This window comes from Phragmites australis, chromosome 8 (assembly GCF_958298935.1).
Source record: "Phragmites australis chromosome 8, lpPhrAust1.1, whole genome shotgun sequence".
Classification (NCBI taxonomy): Eukaryota; Viridiplantae; Streptophyta; class Magnoliopsida; order Poales; family Poaceae; genus Phragmites; species Phragmites australis.
The window spans coordinates 27,572,733-27,596,158 of record NC_084928.1 but is presented as its reverse complement, the minus strand read 5'-3'; the positions used below and the strand labels follow the sequence as shown (position 1 = coordinate 27,596,158).

Here is a 23,426-nt window from a genome sequence, read left to right as displayed (position 1 = left end):
CTTCTTAGGTACAATTGTTCTCGATATTGAACTTATCAAAAAAAGTCTCCATACTGGAACCAAGTCCAATAATGCTATTATCCAAAACGGCTTCATATTGGAACTGTGTCTTTTAATTCCCTATCCGAAATGGCTCTATCTAGGAACCATGTACGATAATGTCCTATCCGAAACGGTTCTGCACCCATTTCTATTAATTTTGTTTATCATAAATGCTACAATGGAAACAGCTGCAAACCTGTGGTGTATGAGGTGTTATGAACCGTTTCAGATGACTCATTCTGTAGTAGTGGGCGGAGGTGAGAGAGGGTGGCAAGGCGGACCCCCCGATGGCGCAGGATGACGAGAGGCGGTGAGGCGGTGCGGATTAGCGATAGCGTACGGGGCGCTCGAATGAAATGTGGAGTGGCCGGTCAAGATGAGTCAAATGATATGACATGTGGGCGCAAAAAATGCTAACACCGGAAGGTCCATTGACTGCACCAGAGAAAATGCCGGACAAAGAGTCAGAGAGCTCAAGGAATAGTGCTCAAAATGAGATGATGAACACCAGACAATAGGATGTAAGCACCAGACAAATCACTAAATAAAGGCACTACAAACATGGTTCTACGCAACGGACATTTTGCTGATTTTGAAAAACAAACGCTGGACAAATACACATAATCTAAATGCAGTGCGCAAACAATGACAACACCGGATTGTCCGCTAGGGATGAAAACGGATGGAAACGGTCGGGAAACCCCATAACCATTTTCACTTTCACATTTTCTCAGCTGGACAGAAACGAAAACGGGATAAACGGGAATGGGAAAAAACAAAATGGATTGGAAAACATGGGATATGCCACCAAGACGGGACAAGATTTTTCCATTCCATTTTCATCTCTATTTACAATTACATAGCTTCATATTCGGAGAATTGCCCCCCCCCCCCACGTTTTGTTTCACGCTCTGCCCATGAAAAGCCACCTCGCCAGAAGCCACCCTACCAAAATTCTGTTTTCCATATGTTTTGCTTTACAAAATTTCATGCGCCAAAAGCTACCTCGCCAGCTAGCCACCCAAAATGATATGTGAAATGCCTATTTTGTGCCTGCCTTCCCAAAATCTTCCCTGGACATGTCACACCCAGCAAGGGTGTTTTGGTAAACAACTGAGGGCAACTAGCAAAATATAAATCTTTCCCTCGCCGCTATCTCCAATCTTCCCCTCACCGTTCCTTGCCCTGTCCCCAATCTTCCCCTCTTCGCCATCCCCAATATTCCCCTCGTTGTTCCCTACCCCATCCCCTTCTCCCTCCCAATGACCACCAACGACCGATCCTTCTCCCTCCCAAGACCCCAATGGCACCAGGGTAGAAGGTGCAACCAATTCAGCGGAAGTTGGCAGGCTGTAGGTTGATGAAAGACTGGGGCTATTGGTTTTTGCTCTTGCTTTTTAATCTTTTTTTGCTTGCTCGATTTGGTTGTTCACATGTTGAAGAATGTTGAATTCATATGTTTGTAGCTTATTTGTTTGACCCATCGAAGAGGCCTCTAGCCAAGCAACCCATTAGGCTAGAACCATCTCCAATTAGCATGTTCTATCTTGAATAATGTATATCAATATTGCTACTTATATTAGTTACTATGTAAATCATTATTAATTGTAATTGTATCTTTCTCTTCTGAATACTGAAACAGTGATGATTATGCATCTAAAATTATTAATACTACTGAAATGCAAATAGAGCTTGAATACACACACAGTCGTGCTATATTAACTTAAAATTATATTTAAAGCTTACTGCACACACACAGTACTGCTATATACTTGGATGCTTACATTGAGTTGATTTGCTTCTACATGCATTTCAAACAAACAATCTTACACTTTTTTTTATGAATGTGTAGAAGCTCCACTTACCGAATATGACAAAACGAGGGCTCAAACTATGATGAACAATAAAGTGTTGCAAAGACTTTGTGTCACTGCATTAGCATCAATAATTAACAATACATTTCGAAAGAGTAAGGGTAGTGGTCCCGGAGATTCAGGTTCTTTGTATGACCCTCAATAGAACGAGGACTCTAAATAAGAGTAAGTTGATAAGGTATTATTTCTTTTTTGAATGTGCAAGTTTGTGGTATTACTGTTGCAGTGTTATTTCTCATTAGCTTTGATTATGCAATTAGTTTAATTTGGATATAATTCTTCTTGTATTTTGCCTATTGAGGCCTCACAGGTTTCTAAGGATCTACCTAACAAAAGTTCCAAGCAGATTGACAGCATGTCTATTGAAGGACCAAGAGCATCAAAGAGAGTGGTGGCACCTGAGCAACAAGAGCAACCTACTATAGTCACTAGGAAGAAGATAAGGAAATTGACTTTAACTGAGCAAGTTTTCCATGGTACGAGTCCAGATCTGTCACAGCAGGTTTTGACGGACAAAACCAAGTGCGACTTATATGTGCCCAGAAAGTTTGACACACATAAGGACGTTATAGGTGAAGTAACAAAAGTAATATTTTAACTTACAGCCGTTTAACTCTTACACAAAGACTTCACCTAAACAACTCTACTAACCAAACTATAGCTACTAAACGATGGCAGCAGAACGAAAGCATCGGTGACCGCAGCAACTCCACAGGCATAGACCGGGAACACACCCCTAGTACACCAGGTCATCGTCTTGAAAGTCTTGAAGTCTTCCACTGAGCAACATTTGTATTGGGGGAGATAGCAAGGGTGAGTACATGGAGTACTCAACAAATGTGGGAAAAAATAATGATATGTAGGCTTATAACAAGCGCTGACACAAGGTATATTTGCATAAATGCGAGTAAAGAAAACAATAATGTAATTGAAAAGCTTTAAGCAATTATTAAGTGAATATGCCCATATGACCCAAACCATTATTATCTGAGAACAACCATCTTACAAACCATAACCAAGTAACCATCACCAAACCAAACCCATAACCAACTAATCATATGAGGACCAAAGTCTCCTATAACTGCGGGCATGGCTGTTATAACAGTTTTACACTCTGTAGAGGTTATCCAACTTTTAGTCATGAGTCGTGATATCTGTGTTGTCGTGTTTGCAAGACACTTAACACACGCCAGTGGTGTGCCGCCAGGAGATCACTACAAAGCATGGTTCATCAATTAGGTCCTGGTACTCCAATGAATGCTAGTCGGGTGTCTAATTGATATGCTAAGTCTTACCCATATCGGCCTCGTGTTTGAACGGTATTTCTTGTGTTGTCTCTCTATGAACCGGTCCTTAATCAGGTTACACATGGTTCACTTATTTAAACTTGGGAAAAGACTATCCAACTGGGTAATAACCATCAAATGTTAAATGACATCCAGAACCTATACAAATGTTAACGGATATCCAGAACCGTAGCAAATGTTAAAGGACATCTAGAACCTATCTATGCTTGGAACATATCCACAAGCCCACCAACATTAACAAAACCATCTCTTTGCCTAAGTCCTAAGTTCCATGTTGCTATGTCATGTTTATCATCATAGTTGCACATGTTTATTAATTAGTTATATGACACTTCCCAATATCCCGATAGCATGGCTAAGCAATTTTATCCAAAAGACCCATATTAATTACCACTTAGACTTCAAGGAATGTAAAGAAAGAACTAGGTAAACCCTAATATAGGTGACTACCTATCAAATTGATAGACATCGCATGCAGTTTTATAAAATATTTTTTTTAAAAAAATATAGGTTCAAGATGATCAAGAACATTTGCCTTCTCTTTGCTATTGCCCAGTGAACTCTAGCTCTTGATCTTGATGCTCCTCAAACTGATCCAGGGAGTTGACGTCTAATCGCACGATTACCAGCAAAGCACATAAACAAAACACACTAAGAATAGATCTCAAAACAAAGGAACAACAATACAAAACCCGTATAGAAAGATAGAGCTCGGAGAAACGAATCTAACAGCACGAGAATCACTTAAAACGAAACTATGATGCAAAAGTTATGCTAAAAATGAGTTTAGAGTTTATTTTATAAAAGAAAAGGACTAATTTGAGATTAACAAAGAATTTAAGGAATTATTTGTAAAAATAGAGGGACTTAAATGTAATTATGAAAAGTTTAGGGGCTAAAGAGTAAAAGGATAGGGCTTTTTGCTACAAACAGAGAAGTTCAGGGGCCTAATTGCAAAATTACCCTAATTCTGGAATTAACCAAATTATTTTTGTATTGGAAAATATGGACTTGCTGACTAGGCTTGACTAGGCATGACACGTAGGCAAAGAGGGTGATGTGGTAGGGCTACGTGACGGCTGACGTGGCATGGGGCGCCGACTGGGTTAAGTGGCGACATGTGGCGGCTTGTGATTGGCTATCGAAGGGGTATATGGGTGATCTAATCTGGGCGGTTGGCTTCGGATCCAATGGCTTGTGAGAGATCAGGGGGTCGGAGGGAGGGGCGCACAGCGGAGCCGAGGCGGGACACGGCGGCAGACAGTCGGACGGGTCGCCAGACCTCGTCGCTGGCCATCGAGCGCTTGAAGAGGAGAGCGAGAGGGTTTCGTTTTGGGGCTTACCGAGCACGGCGGGGCACCAGAGGGGCGTCAGCGACTGTGAAGTCAGTTGAGAGGCTCAGGAAGCGCGGGAGCTCGTCGAGACAGTGACTCCGGCGATCGAGAGGTCCAACTAACGGCGGCACGGGCTCTGGGAAGCAGCAGTGAAGCTTCTAGGCAGCTCGGACAGGTGAGGCGGCATGAAAGTGGCGGGACGGTGAGCTTAGATGGCGGTGGCGGCTATGGTAGCGGAGAGCTCGGGTTTCGGTGGCTAGGGCTCGAGATCTCAACAGCTTGAGTTGGAGATTGATCGGGGAGGGGGCGAGCATATATATAGATGGGTTTGGGGCTCTTGGGAGCACCCAAGACTCCTAGGTGACGGGACTCGAGTTCGTCTCAGACACGATGGGCAGAGGCAGCGTCTGAGCGGGGGAAGACGAGCGCGGGCGCGAGGGTGAAGGCGGGAACCAGGAGGGGCATGTCCGGGCGCGGCTGGCGTAGGAGCAGGCCGGAGGAAAGCGGGCACGTAGTTGGGCCAGGACGGGGCGCAACCCATGTGGGGAGGGAAGGGAGGAGAGGGGCGCCGGACTGGGGAAACGGGCCAGCTCAGGTGGTTGGGCCAAAAGGAGGGAGGGGCGGCCCGAGAGAAGGTTTTAGGTTTTCTTTTTTCATTCTATTTCTATTTCTAACCTTTGGTTCAAACCTAAGCAAATCCAATTCAAACAAAAGCCAACAAGAATCAAATAAAACCCTAAAATGCCTATTCCAGCATGAATGCATTGAAACAAAATATATCCTAAGTCAAATTAGGATTTAATTTTAGAAAATAGGTTTTATCCTATTCTATTTGTTGAATCCTTAATTAATTCTAGGAAAATTTAATGAATTGAGAAATTGAAAATTAGGGTGTTATAATATCCACAAGAAGTGCCCACCCTAAGCCTGTCTACTGCCACACATGATGCATTGGTATCTGCTAATTCTCCAACACAACATGAGGACCAGATCCAGATGAGCGATGAAGGCAAGTGATTGTATCTCCTTTGTGCAAGGCAAATATTTTTTTACAGTATTGCAAATAGCAACTAAATGATTTACATTAACTCTATGAATGTAATTTTGTCAGGTGCAACAACTGCTAGTACACAACAAGAGCAAAGGGGAAGAGGAATAGGAAAAGATCTTGATAGGATAAGCAGAGAGTTATGCAGTAAGATTACAATCCATATTTCTGAAGGGAAGAGATGGCCGGAGGCACCTATGAAAGCTACAAAGCTTGCATCAGAGGGTGGGATCATACTTAGGCATCATGTACCAATCCTTCCACATTGGAAGGAGTACAAGAAGAATGAGTCTCATCTTACAAACTAAATCGGCAAAGTTGTTGTAAGTATATCAACTCTTGATCAAAAGTGAAGTCAATTTCTATTTTACTTGTTCTGTCAAAGTTCATTATATCCTTTGTACTCTCTTTTCCTGATGTTCATGCTCTTTACTAGGGCCAATTTACCATGGACACCAATAGTAAGGCAGTGAGAAATAAATGTGCTGATATGCTAAAGGATGGACAACGACATATGAGGTATAGGCTGAAAAAATAGTACTTCAATGGTGTACCAGCAAATGAAGTGAGAACCACATCGCGTGCGAAGTGTATGACTGACGCCCAATGGAGAGAACTGATAGAGATGTGGCCAAGCTCAAAGCACAAGGTATGTCTAGTTCAACTGAGTTTCGGATTTAGATTCCTCTGATGTTAGAAATGTTGTTTGTTAGTTAGATAAAAAATGTGCAGCCAAAAAACCATTTTTTCAGAACACTTGGATTTAGCACGAACCGGAACATTTAGATTAATAGTTAAGCAAGATGTTTGCTGCTAAACTGCACACTTTCTATTTAATGAAGTTTGGACATTCTTGGGATGTCATAGACATATATGGCATTGTTTCTTCTAAATGTTGTACCGTATTTTAATGAAAGTAGAATCTTTGGAGTATTTTTTAATATTTAGTATTTTTATTAGTTTATCTTACATAAATGTATCATCTGCATGACAAGTGTATCAAAAACCAACATATTCGTGAGAATGTCCGGTTTCAACAATGGAGGCTCTTGGTGCTACAGTGTACATACCCATGTCGTGGTAAGAAACTAAATAAATGATGTTTGTGATCATTACTCATAAAATCCTGATCATGTTCCAAGCTAATAGTTTAAAATTGTTTGCACATCATTTTAGAAGCAAGACAAATATAAAGATGTAGAGCCCATCGCGATTGATCTTTTCAAGGACTGCCATTGCAGCAAGAATATTGGTTTTAATGAGCCAGTAAAGAAAGCTATTGCAAGTCCTTATTTTCTTTTTTTCCTTTTCTACATGAAGTACACTTGAAAAAAATCTGAGTACAAGATGGAAGTCTAAGTTGTAATCCTTCTATTGCTCGACTGATGTGGAAGCAATGATGCCTGAACCAGTACAAGATGGACAGGAACCGAAGTCTCCTACTGAAGTTGTGTTCTCAAGTTCTGCAATCAAGTACATTTCTTCAAAATATGGGCCTTCAGTCAGCCTCCAAGAAAAGCTCCAGAGGTGGTGTTTCTTCACAGGTAGAAAAGCTTTAGGCTGAACTTGAGATCTAGAAATAAGGAGCATCAAAACTTTGACAACAAATTGATGCTCAGTAGCAAGAGTTGGATACCTTAAAGAAGCAGACACAAGAATCAGAAACAGTAATGCAAAACCAGCCAGAAGAGATTGATAGTTTCAAGAAGATAGCACAAAAAACTAATGCTCTCCTTCATCAACTGCTAAGTTTCAGTCAGGGTTAGGTCCATCTACTTCCTAAAATTTCTGGGTTGTGCTTATCAGCTTGATGTGGCTCCAATTGTTGGTGAACTATTGTGGTTTCTATTTCCATAATTTTGAGACCTAGGAGACAATGTTTCATTCTATTTAGGGTCTGTGAACGTTATTATTGTATTTTGGTCTGTGGGAGCTATGTAATTGTAAATCATATGAACTATGGAATTAGGACTTATAAACTAATGTTGACACTCAAATTTGGTTCGGATTAAAATTAATGCGAATACCGGATAGTTCGGTGATAACTTGTTTTAAATGCAGGATCACCCGGTGAGTTTAAATTAGAAACGCAAGATCACCCGGTGACTTTAAATTAGAGTTTCTCTGAATTTTAGTCCGGTGAATACTCCGGTGTCATCACCAGATCATCCGGTGTATAGAAGATGGAGGAGAGGAGTTGCAGTGGAAGATTGTGAATGCCGGACAAAGAGCAAAACTCCGGTAGATCATAGCAACTTCAGTGTGAAAAAGGATTTTCCGAAACACTTTGAGTAATTGTACGATGTAAACATAAAATTTTGGCGCTAGCATTTTGTTCGCACTGATTTATCCGGTGAGAATAAATCTTGAAGTCTAGGGTTTCTGAAGATTGCATTTACTGGATAGTCCAGTGATAGCATTTTGTGCCTCAAAATGGGTTTAGCAAAAAACCGAATTGGATCTCAAAATAGGTTCAGTTAAAACCGAATTGGGCCTCAAAATAGGCTGAGCCCACATTACTTGGGCTCAGCAATCAACATAGACTCAACAATCGCATGAGCCTTTAGCTAAACCATGACGGCAATTTCATCATAACATTTTGTCACGTTAGATCCATAATTCGTCACAACATTTTGCCACATCATATTTATGTCACTGGATTGCAGAATTTATGACGATCGCTATTCACGTGGCAGTACCACAGCCACCAACTTGTGACATTTTTTGTTTCAACAGTGACGATGCATAACATCATAAAAGTAATGATCATACAATATCGTCATAATTTTTATGACAAAAAAGCTTTAATTCGTCAATGAATTTGATTAGAGACGTAAGAAAGGTGATAAATAAATTTTTGTCATACAACCATCATAAATTTCATGTCACAATAAATATTCAGTAATCAGTGATGAAAGCTTATGAGTTATGATCGTGGAATAGTAGATTTGTTGTAGTGCATGAGGTCTTTATTCACAATACTTCCTCCACCATCAACTCAGGTATCTTCATCAAAGCCAGAGCAAGCGATATCCACTGTGTACTGCAGGCCAAAGCTGCAGCTCTCTGGCTGGAAGCAAAGGTAGCATCAACCTTTTCTTTTGACAGGTTAATGAAACTACATCTCGGACAACCAAATCCTGGTCTCCAACCAATAACACAACCGGCACATTGGCGCCTCCGGCCTTTTCTGGTAGACTTTATTCATCTTCATTCATGCAAGCAATTCCAGGTCAGGAAAATCTCAAAACAGACAAACAAGATAGCACATAAATTAGCTACAGAGGCCAATCATTGCCTTTTTAATCAGCAATGCCTTTTCTCTTGTAATCATATAGGACACATTCACAAATGCCCAATACACGAGGCTCTCCACAATGTAAAATGGGATCACTTTAATCTCGTCTCTGTACCATGCCTTTAACATGAATGAAATCCCTTCTTATAAAAAACAATGATATTGATGGACTTACCCGTGCCCTCGTTTGCTTGCCTGTCGGTCCTAATTTTGCCTCGCGGACTTATCTTATGGACAAAAAGATAAGAATACATTTGCCTTCACTAGGCTAATTACTCATGGGTACATAGGTAAATGAGCGAAACTTAAATTCCTCTGGGTGAAAATAAAGTGGATAATATTCATCGATCTGATGTCGTATTCGAGAGAAAACCTTAAGGATTTGTTTCTCTTTTCTTTTTTCAAAAAAAAAAAAGGTAACATCCTATATCCATATGTAGAACATTTTATTGGTATGACTTAGGATACATGATGAGCAATGCCTTTTAGGAGACCAGGATGAGACCTTTCATAATTTCTAACCAATACATGTTATTCCAACATCAAGACAGAGCATCATCTCAGCTGGCTCTGTCAAGGAAGTGAAACATGCATTCCTAGGTTGAGGTTACCTTAGGATTCACCCTCAATCAGGCCTCCGGTTCCAAGGACTTGACTCAGCAAGTTCACTGTGCTACCTCGCAGGAAGGCTAAGAGGATCAATCGATGGTTTCGTAATGAGTAGTGGAATACACATTGAGGGAGCCTTTCCTCCTTCCCACCCACACCTTCATTCTTTTCCTCCTCTGATCTTAGAAAGAAAGCATACTAAACTTCACTCCAATCTTTCTACATTAGCAACAAGAGCAGCTCTATCTATCGATACTTAATGAGTAAGGTTAGCTATACTGCTTAGGTTGCAGATTAAAGCTGCCCTTCTAATGCGTTATCAGGCTGCTTGGAGCCTACTCACTTAGCCACCTTCGCCTTCATCCTTCTTACTCAGTTTGGTATTAGCTCACGGCTTTGTTTTCTAGGTTTTCTTATTGGGTGGCTCTCTGTATTGTTGATTGTAGATCTTTCATTATAGCCATTGATCTGGTAGTAAAAACCACCCTGGTTGTAAAGCTAGTTGTCCTTCCTTTTCATTCCTATGTGATTGGATCATTGATGAATTAGCAAAATAGATAATTGGAAACATGAAATAAATCTGAAAACATTAATGTGTTTAAGTATACTATCTGATTTTGTTAAGACCAAAATAATACATGACAATACATCTACGAAGCATGCCACATGTAATTATATGTACATTTGTTAACGATGATGAAAAATTGGCCATGCTAGCCTATGGATAGATGGCAAAAAATACAGTTGTGTATGCAACCCACTAGAGTTCGAGTTTTAGACTCATCCCTAGTAGAACATGTTCTCGTTCCGTGGAAAGCATCTTTGCTTTGCAAGACCTTAGTTGCATTAAAAAATAGAACTAGTGCATTTTCGATTCCTCAACTATGGCCTCTGTTCATCTGTTCATCGTGCGGTCTTAGCACCATACTCATGGTAGATCGCCCGCGAGTAGTCAAACGACCCCTCTCTATACGAGATTGAGGAGAAGAACTCACCACCCCCTCCGCATGTACTTGCCATCGAACGCATCGATTTAGAGCTCGTCAGCTCGTCGAGCTTGTCATGGTGGTCGAGCATAGGTGATGAGAGAGCGGCAACGATTTGGGGCGGGCATTGGGAAAAGACCGAGGGATGAAAGAGAGAGGGGGAAGGAGGGAGGCGTATTAAACGATTGCTGAGTCAGCGTCTAGTCACCCCGACCATGTGTGCAAAACAGTCATTCAAAGTGCACAGGGATGAATTATAAACGATTTTGATAGATTAGAGATGTAAGATTTTTGGTTTTAAAGTTGAGGGGTGAAAATCGATCGCAAACCAGAGTCGAGAGATCGAAAATAGACTAATTTCAAAAAATTATAGCATAGGTAGCAGATGTATACGCATGGTCCCACTGCGATGTGTTTTGCGAGTGAAGCACCTTTTACTGTTTACAAGAAACTACTTTGATAACTAATTCAGTAATTCTCTAGCATAGCACATTACGTTGACTTATCCGTGAGCATTTTTTTAATACCCACTAACTCGTGGGTTATTCCTACGGCTCTCCATATACGTATACCACACTCGTAATAGTATCTGAACTGAACCGGGTCGAGCACCACGCGCCGCTGCCTAGCCTTGTAGAACACGCCGCCGCCGCCGCAGGAAAGCTGGCCTCGTCTAGCCCTCGCACGCAGCACGCTCACCGCTTCGTGCCCGCGTTGCCGTCCACGGTCCACCCGCGTGGGCCCCGCGGCGCCAGCAGCTCCATCATTCCCTTCCTCCGCGTTAAACCAAAGCGATTAGTTACTTAACCAAATATCCCATTTAGATTTAGGCCCCTCCGGGAAAAAGATCTCGCCCCAAATTCCTCCACCGCCGCGGAAAGAATAGACATGTAGCCCACAGAACGCACGCGCTCTCCCTCCCTCTCTCTCTCTCTCTCTCTACCTTCATCCACCCTCTCTCCTCCCCACTCTTCTCCTCTCTCTCCTACCCCACCCCCGGCCCCCTCGCCGCCTCCTCCTAGGGTTCCGCCACCGCCCCCCGGCGGCCCGCCTTGCTGCGCCGCCTGCCTCCCCGACCGCCCGGTGTCGCACCCCGATCTGGACGGTCCTCCCCTGCCGCGGACACGCCGGTGCGATCTGATCCGGGCGGAGCGATTCAGGAAGGTTTCGTGGGGGGATTTCGTATTTAGGCGGTGAGGGATTCCGGCCCCGTGGCGTGGCTGGATCCGTGTATCAGGCTGTTAACTCGCCGCGCTCTCGTGTTGATCCGATATAAAGGGTCGATGGCTACAGATTGAGCGCGAGAGGGATCGTCTCTCTCTCAATTTTCGCGAAAGCTGCGATTTTGCGGTGGTGTGGGCGGTGAGTTTTGCGGATTTTCCGGGTTTTCCGGCGGCCGATCCGTGCTACTTTAGTTTTTCTGGCGTGGAGGCGGCTGCTCGTCGCGGCGGATTACTTAGTTGCTTCATCTCCCGAGGAGGGTTTTGTGTTCTCGTGCGGTTGGTTCCATGGCGGGGGGCTCTAATACCCCAAAGCAGTACGGAATAACCAAGCCGATTTCGTTGCTTGGGCCGGTGGAGGCTGATCTCCATAGGACGGCGGAGTTAGAGAAGGTTCGTAGTTGTTTCAGTTTCACCTGAAGAGGCTTGTCTGATCTATTCGCCTATGCTTCACATTGTAGTTTCATATTAAGATTGTATTACTAAATGTGTTATTTCTATTTTTTATTTTAATTGCAGTTTTTGGTTGAGGCTGGTCTATATGAGAGTGCCGAGGAGTCCGCTAAGCGGGAGGCGGTACTAGGGGAGCTCGACAAGGTACCTGCTCCGGTGCCACGCCAGTTACTGCCTGGTTTGCAGGAGAAAAAAACATAATTTCGATATGAAGTTATGATTTATGAATGCTTAGTTTCTACACTTGGTTTCTACACTTTTACTTTTATTGAGCATTAGATTGTTATTCCTAAGCACCATCCGTTTCGGAATGTGCAGGTTGTAAAAGACTGGGTGAAGCAATTAACTAGTCAGAGAGGATATACTGATCAAATGGTTGAAGAGTCAAATGCCGTACTTTTCACCTTTGGCTCATACCGTCTAGGGGTAATTTCTGTCACTCCCCCTCCCCCCTTTTGCCCATCAGGCCATGGGCATAGCACAGTTTTGTTGGACATTCCGTGAATACACCTTTATTTGTATCATAACCTTTTAGCTGTTTGTTGTCTCCCATCTTCTTTTAATTCAATAGTTGAATTGTGGTAGCTACAGTTTAGATGCTCTTTGTACTTTGTTCTACATCTCATTGGAACAGAGAGCAATGGAATGTTTTTGTGCTTGAAGACTAGTTGCAACTGATATAGCAACATTATAAAGAAGGGAATCGTAGATTTAGGCACAATAGGCCAGAAAGATAAATAGATGCGCCCGTTCCTTTATTTGCATGTAGAGCTAGTACAAGGATGTTCATCAACAAAGTAATCAGTGGAGGTGTCAAAACAGATTTTGAGAACACAGTCAACTATTGCAATGGAGTTTAAGAGTTGAAAACCATGGTTTCTGTCTTTTTCCGAAGCCAACCACCCGACTTTACCATGGAGTCGCACAGATAATCTTCTCCAAACTTCTTGTTGTATTGTGAAATAGCATGACCTCACTACCTGTATCCAGTTGTCATGGGTCGAGAAGTCTCAGTTGCTACCGTGTCATATGAAGCACATGTTGCTGGCCGAGAACAATATTAAGTTTTAAAGACCCTTCGTCCTTGTGTTAAGCCAACATAAAGTTCATTAAACCGTTATCTATGACTAGCTTGCATTTGCAATTTGCAGTTAGTGTGGCAGAAACTATGCTCCAGACAGGCTTACTAGTTCTGGTGGAAAGTTTGAGCATCTTTCTAATCTCTCATCTGGTTCTATCTTATTTGACTGCCTGAATTTGTTGCCTCCTGTATCCCATCTTTACCAAATACTTGCCTAATGCCTTCCTGACCAGTTTGCATACTCTTCCTTGTGTCATCTTCAAGGGATCCACTTAACAAACATCGACGCATTAATGAGCACACTATTGATAATAACATGATTGTAGAAAGAAATTCGTATTTACTAAATTTGATAGTCTGACTACCAATATCTGTTGCAATCCATCAATTGGTGATTAACAACATCACGCAAGATGCACTTTTAGTGAAACTTGGAGCATTAGTACATGTGTTTTGAAATTCACATTTTGTTGGTTAAATACGAGCTGAGGTACAATGTTTGCTTGCATACAATGATACAACCTAGATTGCTTGTTCATCCTTGACCATAGGTTAACGGTCAAGCTCACCCTGGGCTTCGCTAGACTGGCTTTTGCTACCTTGCACACGCAGGATACCATCATATCATGGTTGTTACGGCGGCGTGACGTGGTGCGGCGGCCCACCACCTTCACAACTTTACAGCGACATGATGCGTGGCGTGGTGACGCCATACACACGTGGCGAATACAAACATTATAATATAGGATATTAGCAAATGGCAATGTAAATGTAGCCTAACAGTTATAGTCTAGAATATTAGGAAATGTAAATGTAGCACAAAAGATATATAGCGAATGTAAATGTAGCACGAAAGACATAGCACTCTCTCATCAATCATCATTCAAAGTTTCAAATCTCTCATATCTCAAAAGTCATCCAATGCAAACTCATCGAAATCGTTAGAAGCATCCATGTTCTCCGCATCATCTTCAGTAGCATCAATTGGTTTGTCACCAAAATCATCAACATCAACATCATCCACAATGATGTTTTCTTCCTCTCCCTCCTCCTCATCATCTTCAACCACTCTTGCTTCTTCAACCACTCTTGATATATGTCTTGCACGACGAGCGTAGGTCCTAGGAAGGTTACGACCTCAAAGCTCATGTGATGCACCAATTGCTTCATCAACTTGGTCCCATGTGATGTCCAAAGCACTAGAACATTGAGGTTGGGCCGTTGTGTCAACCCATTCATTTTTCCAATCAAAGTCTTCCATAACCAAAGGATCATAGCTTTTACCCGCTTCCTCACGGCGTTTTTGGAACCTACTAGTCATTTTCCGATTGTAGGCAACATAAACCAAATCATTCAATCTTTTATGCTCTAGCCGGTTTATCTTCTTTGTATGAATCTACAAGCAACCATAAAAGCAAGCAAAGTTAACAAAAATGTATTATTAATTTTGCTAATTGAAATGTGAAACTTGAGTATTTCACTTACAAATTCAAAAGTGCTCCAATTACGTTCACAACCAGATGATGAAGCACAAAGACTAACAATACGCTTAGCAAATCTTTGTAAGTCAATGGATCGGCCACCATACGCACGCCACCAATCAACTAAATTGACAATAAACATGCATATATTACGGGTTAAGCTGTAAATAACATGCTGTAATTAAAATTTCAAATCATTTACAAGGGTTCTTTGACTTCATAGTTTGGAGGGCCATGCAATTCTTGAAGATGCCTCCACGTTGATCTTCGTAGAGCATGGATTGTTCAATTTTGTTTCGAAGGGTCTCATCTTCCACCATTCGTGCAAGCACATCATTGAAACAACCCCTTAGGTGCCCAACATATTCATCATTCTCTTTTTGGATGGTATAGAATTTTCCTGGGTTCAAAAAGAGGGTAGCACCATAGAGTGGGGTGTCCATTTGCCTATCCCAACGACCCTTAATAATTTGTAAGATATTATTGAGCAAGCTTCTCTTGTTTTCAGTACAGAAGACAACCTTTATCCTCTCTTTTGCATGATTCATGAGAGAAGCAACCTCTGGCATGGTAGGTCTCTCATCACCATCAACCACCCTCAACACAATGGTAAGCGGTAGAGAAGCTCTAAGGCAATCCTCAACAGAGTTCCAAAACTCCCTAGAAAGCACAATATCATACACTTTTTTCCCGGCCTCTGTCTTTGCTAGTTTGCAACTCGTCCAATCATCAGAGGTAAACAGATATCTCAGTGCATCTCTGTGCTTGTGCAAACTTTGTAAGGTGAGAAATGTGGTAGCAAACCGAGTTGTTGCTGGTCTCACAAGATCCCTATCACCTGTCTTCTCCCTCATTGCACTAAGAAGTCTTCCATGCATATAGATGAAAGTAGTGACATGCCGGGCACGTGAGATAGGCTTCTTGAATACCTTCAACTTTTCAACATCTTTCAACATAAGATCCAAGCAATGTGCAGCACAAGGTGTCCAATAAAGCGTAGGAAACCTCTTCATGAAAAGCTTGCCTGCTGCCTTATAGTTAGCCCCATTGTCAGTGACAACTTGCACAACTTTATCAACGCCAATATCGCTTATTCTCTTCTCTAACAAATCAGCTAGCATCATTTGATCATGAATTTCACTTGATGCATCAATCGACTCTAAGAAGAAAGTCCCCTTTGGACTATTGACTAGGAAGTTGATCAAATGGTGCCCTCTTATATTCGTCCATCCATCTGACATTAATGTGCAGCCATATTGTTTCCATGCATCCTCATGCCTCTTCCTCAAATCATCTGTCTCCTTAACAACCTTCTCGAGCAATGGCTCCCTAAGCTCATGGTAGGTAGGAGGCTTGTACCCAGAACCATATTGTGCAGTGGCCTCTATAGCAATCTCAAATTGCCTAGAATTTGCGGCATTGAATGGTATGCCACACATAAAAGAACCTGGCCCACTCCAAGTTGGCAACATCTCTTTCTTCTTTTGTCCTCATGCTAGCTTGGATATTGATCTGAGAAGGACCCTTCGAATGTCTTTCTTCCACAACCTCTTTTGGAGTTCTCCTAAGCATTGAACCGACTGACTTTGTGTTGGGCTCTTTTGGTGCTCTGAACTTCAAAAAGGTAGATTGTTTCCTTTTGGCAGCTGTTCCTGAACTAGGATGCACAATGCTTCTAGAAGCATCTTGGGACTCCTCTGTCACATCAAGCACATCATCATCTTCTCCTTGAAGCTCTCCATCATCATCAAGCAGAAGTGGTCTCTTCTTGCCCTTCAAAGCAGCTTGCATCTCCTGAGCGATAGCTGGTGTGGTTTTGCCACACTTCAGAATATCTCCATAACCACCCACAAGATGCTTCTTGAGCCTTGTAATTTCTCCAGTTACAGTTCTATCACACAAGCAACACTGCAAGAGATCTCTATCACCAATAGTTGGCCAAAATGCATATTTCCATTCAGGATCATTTGACCTTCCCGGCTTGCGCTTTGGATCAGTCTTTGGATCATAATTTTATGCGGCGTCCGAGGCCTCCGCACTTCTAGTCCCTTGAGTAGCTATGTTCTGAAAAAAAGTGACAACAACTTAGTTTGATTTTCAATGTTCTGTTTGTGACTGATCTATATCTCTGTGAAGGTATTTAACTCTTGAATCTTGATTGTTTTTTTCCAAATTACATTGGTATTTGAATGCACTTGTAGTCTTGACTGTACAAAATATTAGTTTTCCACTTCTCCCTTTGCACTTCAGTAGTTCAGTCTTCACAAGAACATGAGTGCCTGAGCTGTGACCGTGAGCCCTGAGCTCATAGCACTACGGACTGCAGACCGGGGCGACGGGCTACTGGCCTACTGCATTCAGCGCGAGCAGAGAGGGGTGCGGAGCGACATACCAGGGAGGAGTAGCCGTGAGGAGTCCGAGCCGTGAGGAGTCCGAGCAGATCAGCAGAGGGGTGCGGATGGCTGTCCAGGCGGAGGGCGTCCGATCAGATCAGCAGAGGGGTGCGGATGGCGTCCGAGCAGAGGGTGGAGGCGGCCGGAGCAGAGGGCTTCCGAGCAGAGGGCTTCCAAGCAGAGGGTGGAGGCGGCCGGAGCAGAGGGTGGAGACGGCGGAAGCGGAGTCGCCGGCAGAAATCAAGCGGAGGTGGAGGCGGTGCCGCAGCGGAGGTGGAGCGCGATGTGCAGCACTGAGTCTGGACTCTTCGAATCCCCTCCATAGGAACTTATGGCGCCCACCACATGTTATAGGACGCCAAATCACGCCATATCGATGCCATTTAGATGTGGCGGACGCTATAGATGCCGGCGACGTGGCGTCGCCGTGGTGAGGCCCAAAATCCCGCCACGCCGCCATAACGACGATATGGCGACGCCATGATAAGTATGCATCATATTATTGTACAATTGAGTAGCTTGTGGATCTAAGATAAAATCTTTGGGAGATAGTCATGCACACAGCCAGGGAATAAAAAAGCTGGTAGTAACTGGCTGGTTACTGCCTGTAACCATTACTACAGGTTAGTTGATACCATACCGGCTGGTAAGAGGATTTCATACTAGTTTTGATGACAAGCTTAATGATAAGGATTATAGAAAACCAAACATATTTTTTATGAAAAAATATCTGCAATAAACTGGAAACATTACTGCCGGTAAATTTTAAAACTCCGGTCTTTTTATCCTTGCACACAACATTGTATAAATGGTTATCCATGGTTGCTCATCAATAATGTTTTTGGAACTCTTTTGCGTCTTCTGGCACCTGTTCTGTTTGTATTTTAGCAGGTTGAAATCTGTAACATTTCTTTCATGTTGCTTGAAAATAACCAAAGAAGTCAAATGGGGGAACATTTGAGCCTAATGGATGTCTTGCTCCAAAGTTTTTGAGATCTTCTGGTTCGAGTTCTATTAACATAATTTTCCACCTTTTTTTTGAATAAATATAAGTCTCCACCTCGAGCCATTAAAATGTGCTTATATACAAACCAAGCCTACCTCAACCGTCCGCCATAGTAAAGATAGACAAATCCATTCCTAGCTCATGTTAGATCAACTCTTTTCCAGACCTAGTGACAGAAGGAATACAGTACTTATATACATATTTATGAATATATACTCTTGGAGCATCTATATTTGACATCTGATTTTTCATGACGCTTCGGATAACAAGTGGTGCCTATGTTGTTTTCCGTGGAAAATAATTTTCCATAGATGTTGTGGAGTAAAACATTTTTTCTGTTGTTTTTCTTTACACAAATTTTCATAGACTTTATTACCTTAACTTTTTTCATATATAGCTATTTGTTTCTGCATACTTTGATATTTCTGCTTTGGTAGGTTCATGGACCTTGGGCCGATATTGACGCTCTTTGTGTTGGACCTTCATATGTGAATCGCGAGGTGATGTTTTCTTTCTTCTACACATTGTTGATGTGGTCTACATGTTATACACAGGATCATAGTCTTAGTGTTGTCTAACATAGGTTTCTGTCTGCAGGAAGATTTCTTTATGGTACTACATGATATATTAGCACAAACAGAGGATGTCACTGAGCTGCAGCCTGTACCTGATGCACATGTCCCCGTTATGAAGTTCAAGTTCCATGGAATATCAATTGACCTTCTTTATGCCAGCGTCTCTCTGTTAGTAGTACCACCTGTAAGTTTCTTCCCTATATTTTTTCCCCTTCTGTAGGCCTACATATTGCAGTAAAAAGTAAAAAACTAGTCTTCTTTGCTTCTTTTTTTTAACTGCAAAATTATTTGTATTTTGGTTGACAATCTGACTTTGCTACTGTCAAACTTTTCAGAGTATTTCAGAGTATCTATTGTATTAATGAATTTTCTATTTGTGGTCCTCCTGGCAAAACTTTATTGTTTTATTAGCCCTGGTATTCACTTCTGTTTTTTGCTGTGGTGAGGTACATAGCTTGAGTTTTTTTTTCTCTAGATATTTCTGTCCTTCCTTTTTAGAAATGCTATTTCTGTTACTTGAGATGCATATATGTAACTGACAGTTATTCACTAACATAACTGAGTTGGCAAAGATTAAAAGAGGACAATTTACAGCCATAAAAGCAGCACTTCCCTGCTGTTGATTTTAACAACACTCTAATTTCTTTTGCTCTAGCGTCCTTTCTTAAATGTGAAAGAAGATATACTTGGGAGTGTGCCTCTTTCCCCACTTTATGCCATTTTCTTAAGAGATACATCTCTGTGGTTAACATACTGCTGCAGAACTTGGATATCTCTCAAGGATCAGTGCTTTATGATGTTGACGAAGCAACTGTTCGTAGTCTTAATGGGTGCAGAGTAGCAGACCAAATTCTTAGACTTGTTCCAAATATTGAGGTTGACTCGAGGAATCATCTATGCTACTTTTGTTGTCTTCACCATTTCTTTGTTTCTTGGATATCAGAACATCAGTCTTAACTCTTTGTATTCTTTCAGAACTTCCGTACAACATTAAGGTGTTTGAAATACTGGGCAACAAGAAGAGGTGTTTACTCCAATGTAAGTCTTTTGTCAAACAATTTTTGTAGGTAACTTCCCTTTGATTTGTGATGATATCAATCGTCTGTTTTGCCAGGTTACTGGTTTTCTTGGTGGTGTCAATTGGGCTTTGCTGGTCGCACGTGTCTGCCAGCTCTATCCTAATGCTGTGCCAAGTATGCTGGTCTCGAGATTCTTCAGAGTTTTTACCCAATGGCAGTGGCCAAATCCAGTTATGCTTTGCTCCATAGAGGAGGATGAAGTTGGTTTCCCCGTATGGGATCCACGCAAAAATCCTCGAGATAGATCTCATCATATGCCCATTATAACCCCTGCATACCCATGTATGAACTCCAGCTATAATGTTTCAACAAGCACGCTGAGGGTTATGATGGAGCAGTTTCAGTTTGGTAATAAAATTTGCCAGGTATTCTTCTCTACTATTAAAGTTACTGCCTTCATAAATACTTACTATTTTGACAATGTTTTGTATGCTCTTTGATGCAGGAAATCGAAATGAATAAGGCTAGTTGGTCTGCTCTTTTTGAGCCTTTTCAATTTTTTGAAGCATATAAGAATTATCTACAGGTTGACATCATCGCCGAGGATGATGAAGACCTTAGACTTTGGAAGGGATGGGTTGAATCTCGATTGAGGCAACTGACTTTGAAGGTAATGCGTTCATTTAATTTATCTGTTGTTTAATACTTCTGTTTCTCAATATAAGTCCAAAACTTCCATGCGCACACACCAAGGAGGCACTTGGTCTAATGAAAAGTAGCTGAGAAATGACCACACATGCCCTTATTAAATAGCTAGCTCCATCTACACCTGTTTGACGCCATTAAATTAGGGATAGGGTGGCAATATAGCAATAGCTACACTCTTTTTCCTCAATAGGCTTATATTTTGAAACAGTAACTCTCGAGTAATAGGACTTATATTGTGAAACAGAGGGTGTAGCAGCTAAATCAAGTTGCTAGCTTTGTGGGCCGTTTGGATTTTATGGGAATGGAGCACGGCAGGGGAATTGCTGTTTGGGGGGTCACTGCCGCGGGGGTTATTGGTGGAGCTGGGTATTGAGTATTGCCTTGGGAACTTTTAGTGGTGCATGTTGCATGCCTATCTTGCTACTAGACAGCCCCTTATGTCTAATATGAATGTTGTTGCTGTTAATTTGTCATGTACTGAACTACAGATCATTTGTCTTTGGTTGTGCACAGATTGAACGTGATACATATGGAATGCTGCAGTGTCATCCTTACCCACATGAGTATGCAGATCCTTCTAGACAGTGTGCGCATTGTGCTTTCTTCATGGGCTTATCAAGGAAAGAAGGTGTTAAAATACAGGAAGGTCAACAGTTTGATATTCGTGGAACCGTAGATGAGTTTAGGCATGAAATCAACTTGTATATGTTCTGGAAGCCTGGGATGGAGTTAGCTGTTTCTCATGTTCGAAGGAAGCAGATCCCAGCTTATGTGTTTCCAGATGGTTATAGGAGGCCTCGCCCTTCGAGGCATGCGAACCATCAGCATCAGTCTGATAAAAATGACACTGAAGATGGCAGTATGGCCAGATCTCCGGACAGTCAGATCAAGAGAAAGCATGATTCTGCTGGGATTGATGATTCTGAACCTTGTAGGCCTGTTAAGAGGGCATCGGTCAGTCCAGTTCATCCAAAAACTTCATCACCTCAATCTGGGAATGTCGGCGATGAGACCCCAAGTAATAACCAAATCAAAAGGGCTTCTAGCGATGTGTGTGGTGGGAGTCAGGCTTCACATGGCAGTGGCAACCTAGAACGACCAAATTGCTCAAACTCATCACAGGCATCTGAGAGAAGCTCAGATACTGTTGCATCAGGCCCCAGGTGTAAGACAAGGGAATCAGCTTGTTCTGGTGATGCAACTAGTAAGCATGGCATTCCTCTTGTTGAGAACTGCACGGCTCCAACTGTAGCAGTATGCACAACTTTGAAGCGTGTAGCTGAGAAAGTTGTGTCAGATCTAGTTGGAAGTGAAAGGTTGGGAAGCAGCAACAGTGCCGAGTTACTGGAGAGTATGGAAAAGGATGTCCTTGTTGAAAATGTGCATTTTGGTGTGAATGGTGTCACTCAAGGTGGCCTTCCTGAAGAGTTAGAGGTGATGCTTCTGGTGCATCCCCCCCTTTTTTGTTGTTAAGTCTAGATATGATCTGAACTTTCTTGTTTACTTTGTTTGATCTGTAAAGCCAACCCATGGGATTGAAGTGGTTTCGTAAGCTCATGCAGGTATGAACTCAGTTGCGCCCGGAAGTCGTCATGGAGGCATGGTCTTGAATTTGATCCTTGTGCATTCAGTATTTACATTGCTCTGTTTTCTTTATACTCGGCTGTTTGGTATTTGTTTGTTACTTTATGGCAGGGTTAGTCTGATGTCAACTGCATGAGATTGGAAAATGGGTGTAGAAAGGACAAGTTCCACCCTGCTCTAGGGAATGGTAAGTTGCTCAACTCACAAAAGTTTCCTTTTGGACACAGATATGCAAGCATGGGGGTTTCTCGAGGGAAGATGATGTTGGCAAATCATGTCGAGCAATGCATGGCAAAAAAAGAAAGCAACAAAGAAGGAATCTGTTTCGTGGAAGGACATTAGATGCTTGCTGGAACTCTAGATCTACATGGAACTTCAGTTTCGGTTTTTTACTCGTGGAGCAGCTGGCTCCAGCGTATGAACTGAATTGTAGCAGGGCATCCCTTGGTCCACTTGTTTGATACTCGGAGATGCCCTGCCATGCTGTAGGTCTAGATCAGAACTGGATGAGATTCTGTGTTCCTCAAGGCCCTTTGTACTCTTCCTCCCCTCGTAATATAAGATTTTCAAGACTGTTCCTTATGCGCTGGTGCAGCCTTTTTCTAATCCCCCAAGATGATTTCGAATTGTGACGCGCTCCACAGAATGTGCAAGGTTAACATCTTCGGTGAAAATGGGCCAAATGTTTATTACAAACGTTGTTGTGGTTTGTTGCATGCGTCGTCTCCAAATGTTGCAAAGACTAAACAACAATGTTGCAACATGTAGTCTTGACAACATATGCAATCACTGTTTGCAACAAATCAAAACAACGTTTGCAACAAAATTTTCAATTTCAAACACTTGCCCAGTTTCACCGGAGAAGCACTTGACTTGGTGACATGCGATTGCAAGTGTTTCTGACACACACGGCTGAGCCCGGAACATGAGACATGTGCAATTGGCTATTTTTTTCCTGCGAGTTGCTCTTGCATATTCAAGAAAGAATAAGAGTAGTCCGACAACGCTTTCCCGGGTAGTGGGATATCCTATCAGGCAGCTACTCCATGAAGGAACTGAGATTTTTTGCATCGATCGAGCTCTCTCCATCTCTTGGCTGCATTTCAGAGCCAGGAGCTTTGATTGCACCAGGTCCATATTCCAATTGCAACAAACAAGACACAAGCAACGATTCTCCGGACCTAAGGTCTCCGTTCTCCCGGCTTTTCCTCATCTGGAAACCCGAACTAGACATAGAACTGCTGGAAGAGCGCAGGTAGCGGCTACGAACTCAGTGACAGGATCCCTTTATGCCAGACCGAATGAATCAGTCAGTGCATAGCTTCACGCATGCTAATAATGTCGTCCATTACTCGGAGCATAAGAGTCGTACTCCCTCTAGTCTCTAAAAACTTGACGTTTTGGACAT

The 23,426-nt window shown here is 42.3% G+C and overlaps 1 protein-coding gene across 14 annotated transcripts; it reads left to right on the top strand.

Annotated features, from left to right (window-relative positions):
• Positions 1–11,313: 11,313 nt before the first annotated feature.
• Positions 11,314–22,600, top strand: LOC133926890 (nuclear poly(A) polymerase 4-like). 14 transcript variants are annotated; one of them, XR_009911201.1, is made up of 12 exons: positions 11,314–12,111; positions 12,238–12,315; positions 12,490–12,597; positions 18,570–18,632; positions 18,730–18,891; positions 19,470–19,583; positions 19,683–19,745; positions 19,822–20,151; positions 20,232–20,396; positions 20,948–21,868; positions 21,957–22,037; positions 22,246–22,425. XR_009911201.1 is itself a non-coding variant. In XM_062373048.1 (12 exons), the coding sequence occupies exons 1-11, from the start codon at positions 12,007–12,009 to the stop codon at positions 22,000–22,002; spliced, it is 2,115 nt and encodes a 704-aa protein (XP_062229032.1). In that variant the 5' UTR covers positions 11,314–12,006; the 3' UTR covers positions 22,003–22,032; positions 22,246–22,425. The 14 variants fall into 14 exon arrangements, 12 of the variants coding, with proteins under 12 accessions (XP_062229032.1, XP_062229031.1, XP_062229035.1 ...); XR_009911200.1 differs by having other exon boundaries at positions 22,130–22,425; XM_062373048.1 differs by having other exon boundaries at positions 21,997–22,032.
• Positions 22,601–23,426: the final 826 nt, after the last annotated feature.

Bases quoted from the DNA above. Each gene is read 5' to 3' on its own strand.
- LOC133926890 (XM_062373039.1), top strand. From the start codon at position 12,007: ATGGCGGGGGGCTCTAATACCCCAAAGCAGTACGGAATAACCAAGCCG. The intron at 12,316-12,489 runs GTACCTGCTCCG...CGGAATGTGCAG, and splicing joins TACTAGGGGAGCTCGACAAG to GTTGTAAAAGACTGGGTGAA. The intron at 20,397-20,947 runs GTAATGCGTTCA...GGTTGTGCACAG, and splicing joins TGAGGCAACTGACTTTGAAG to ATTGAACGTGATACATATGG.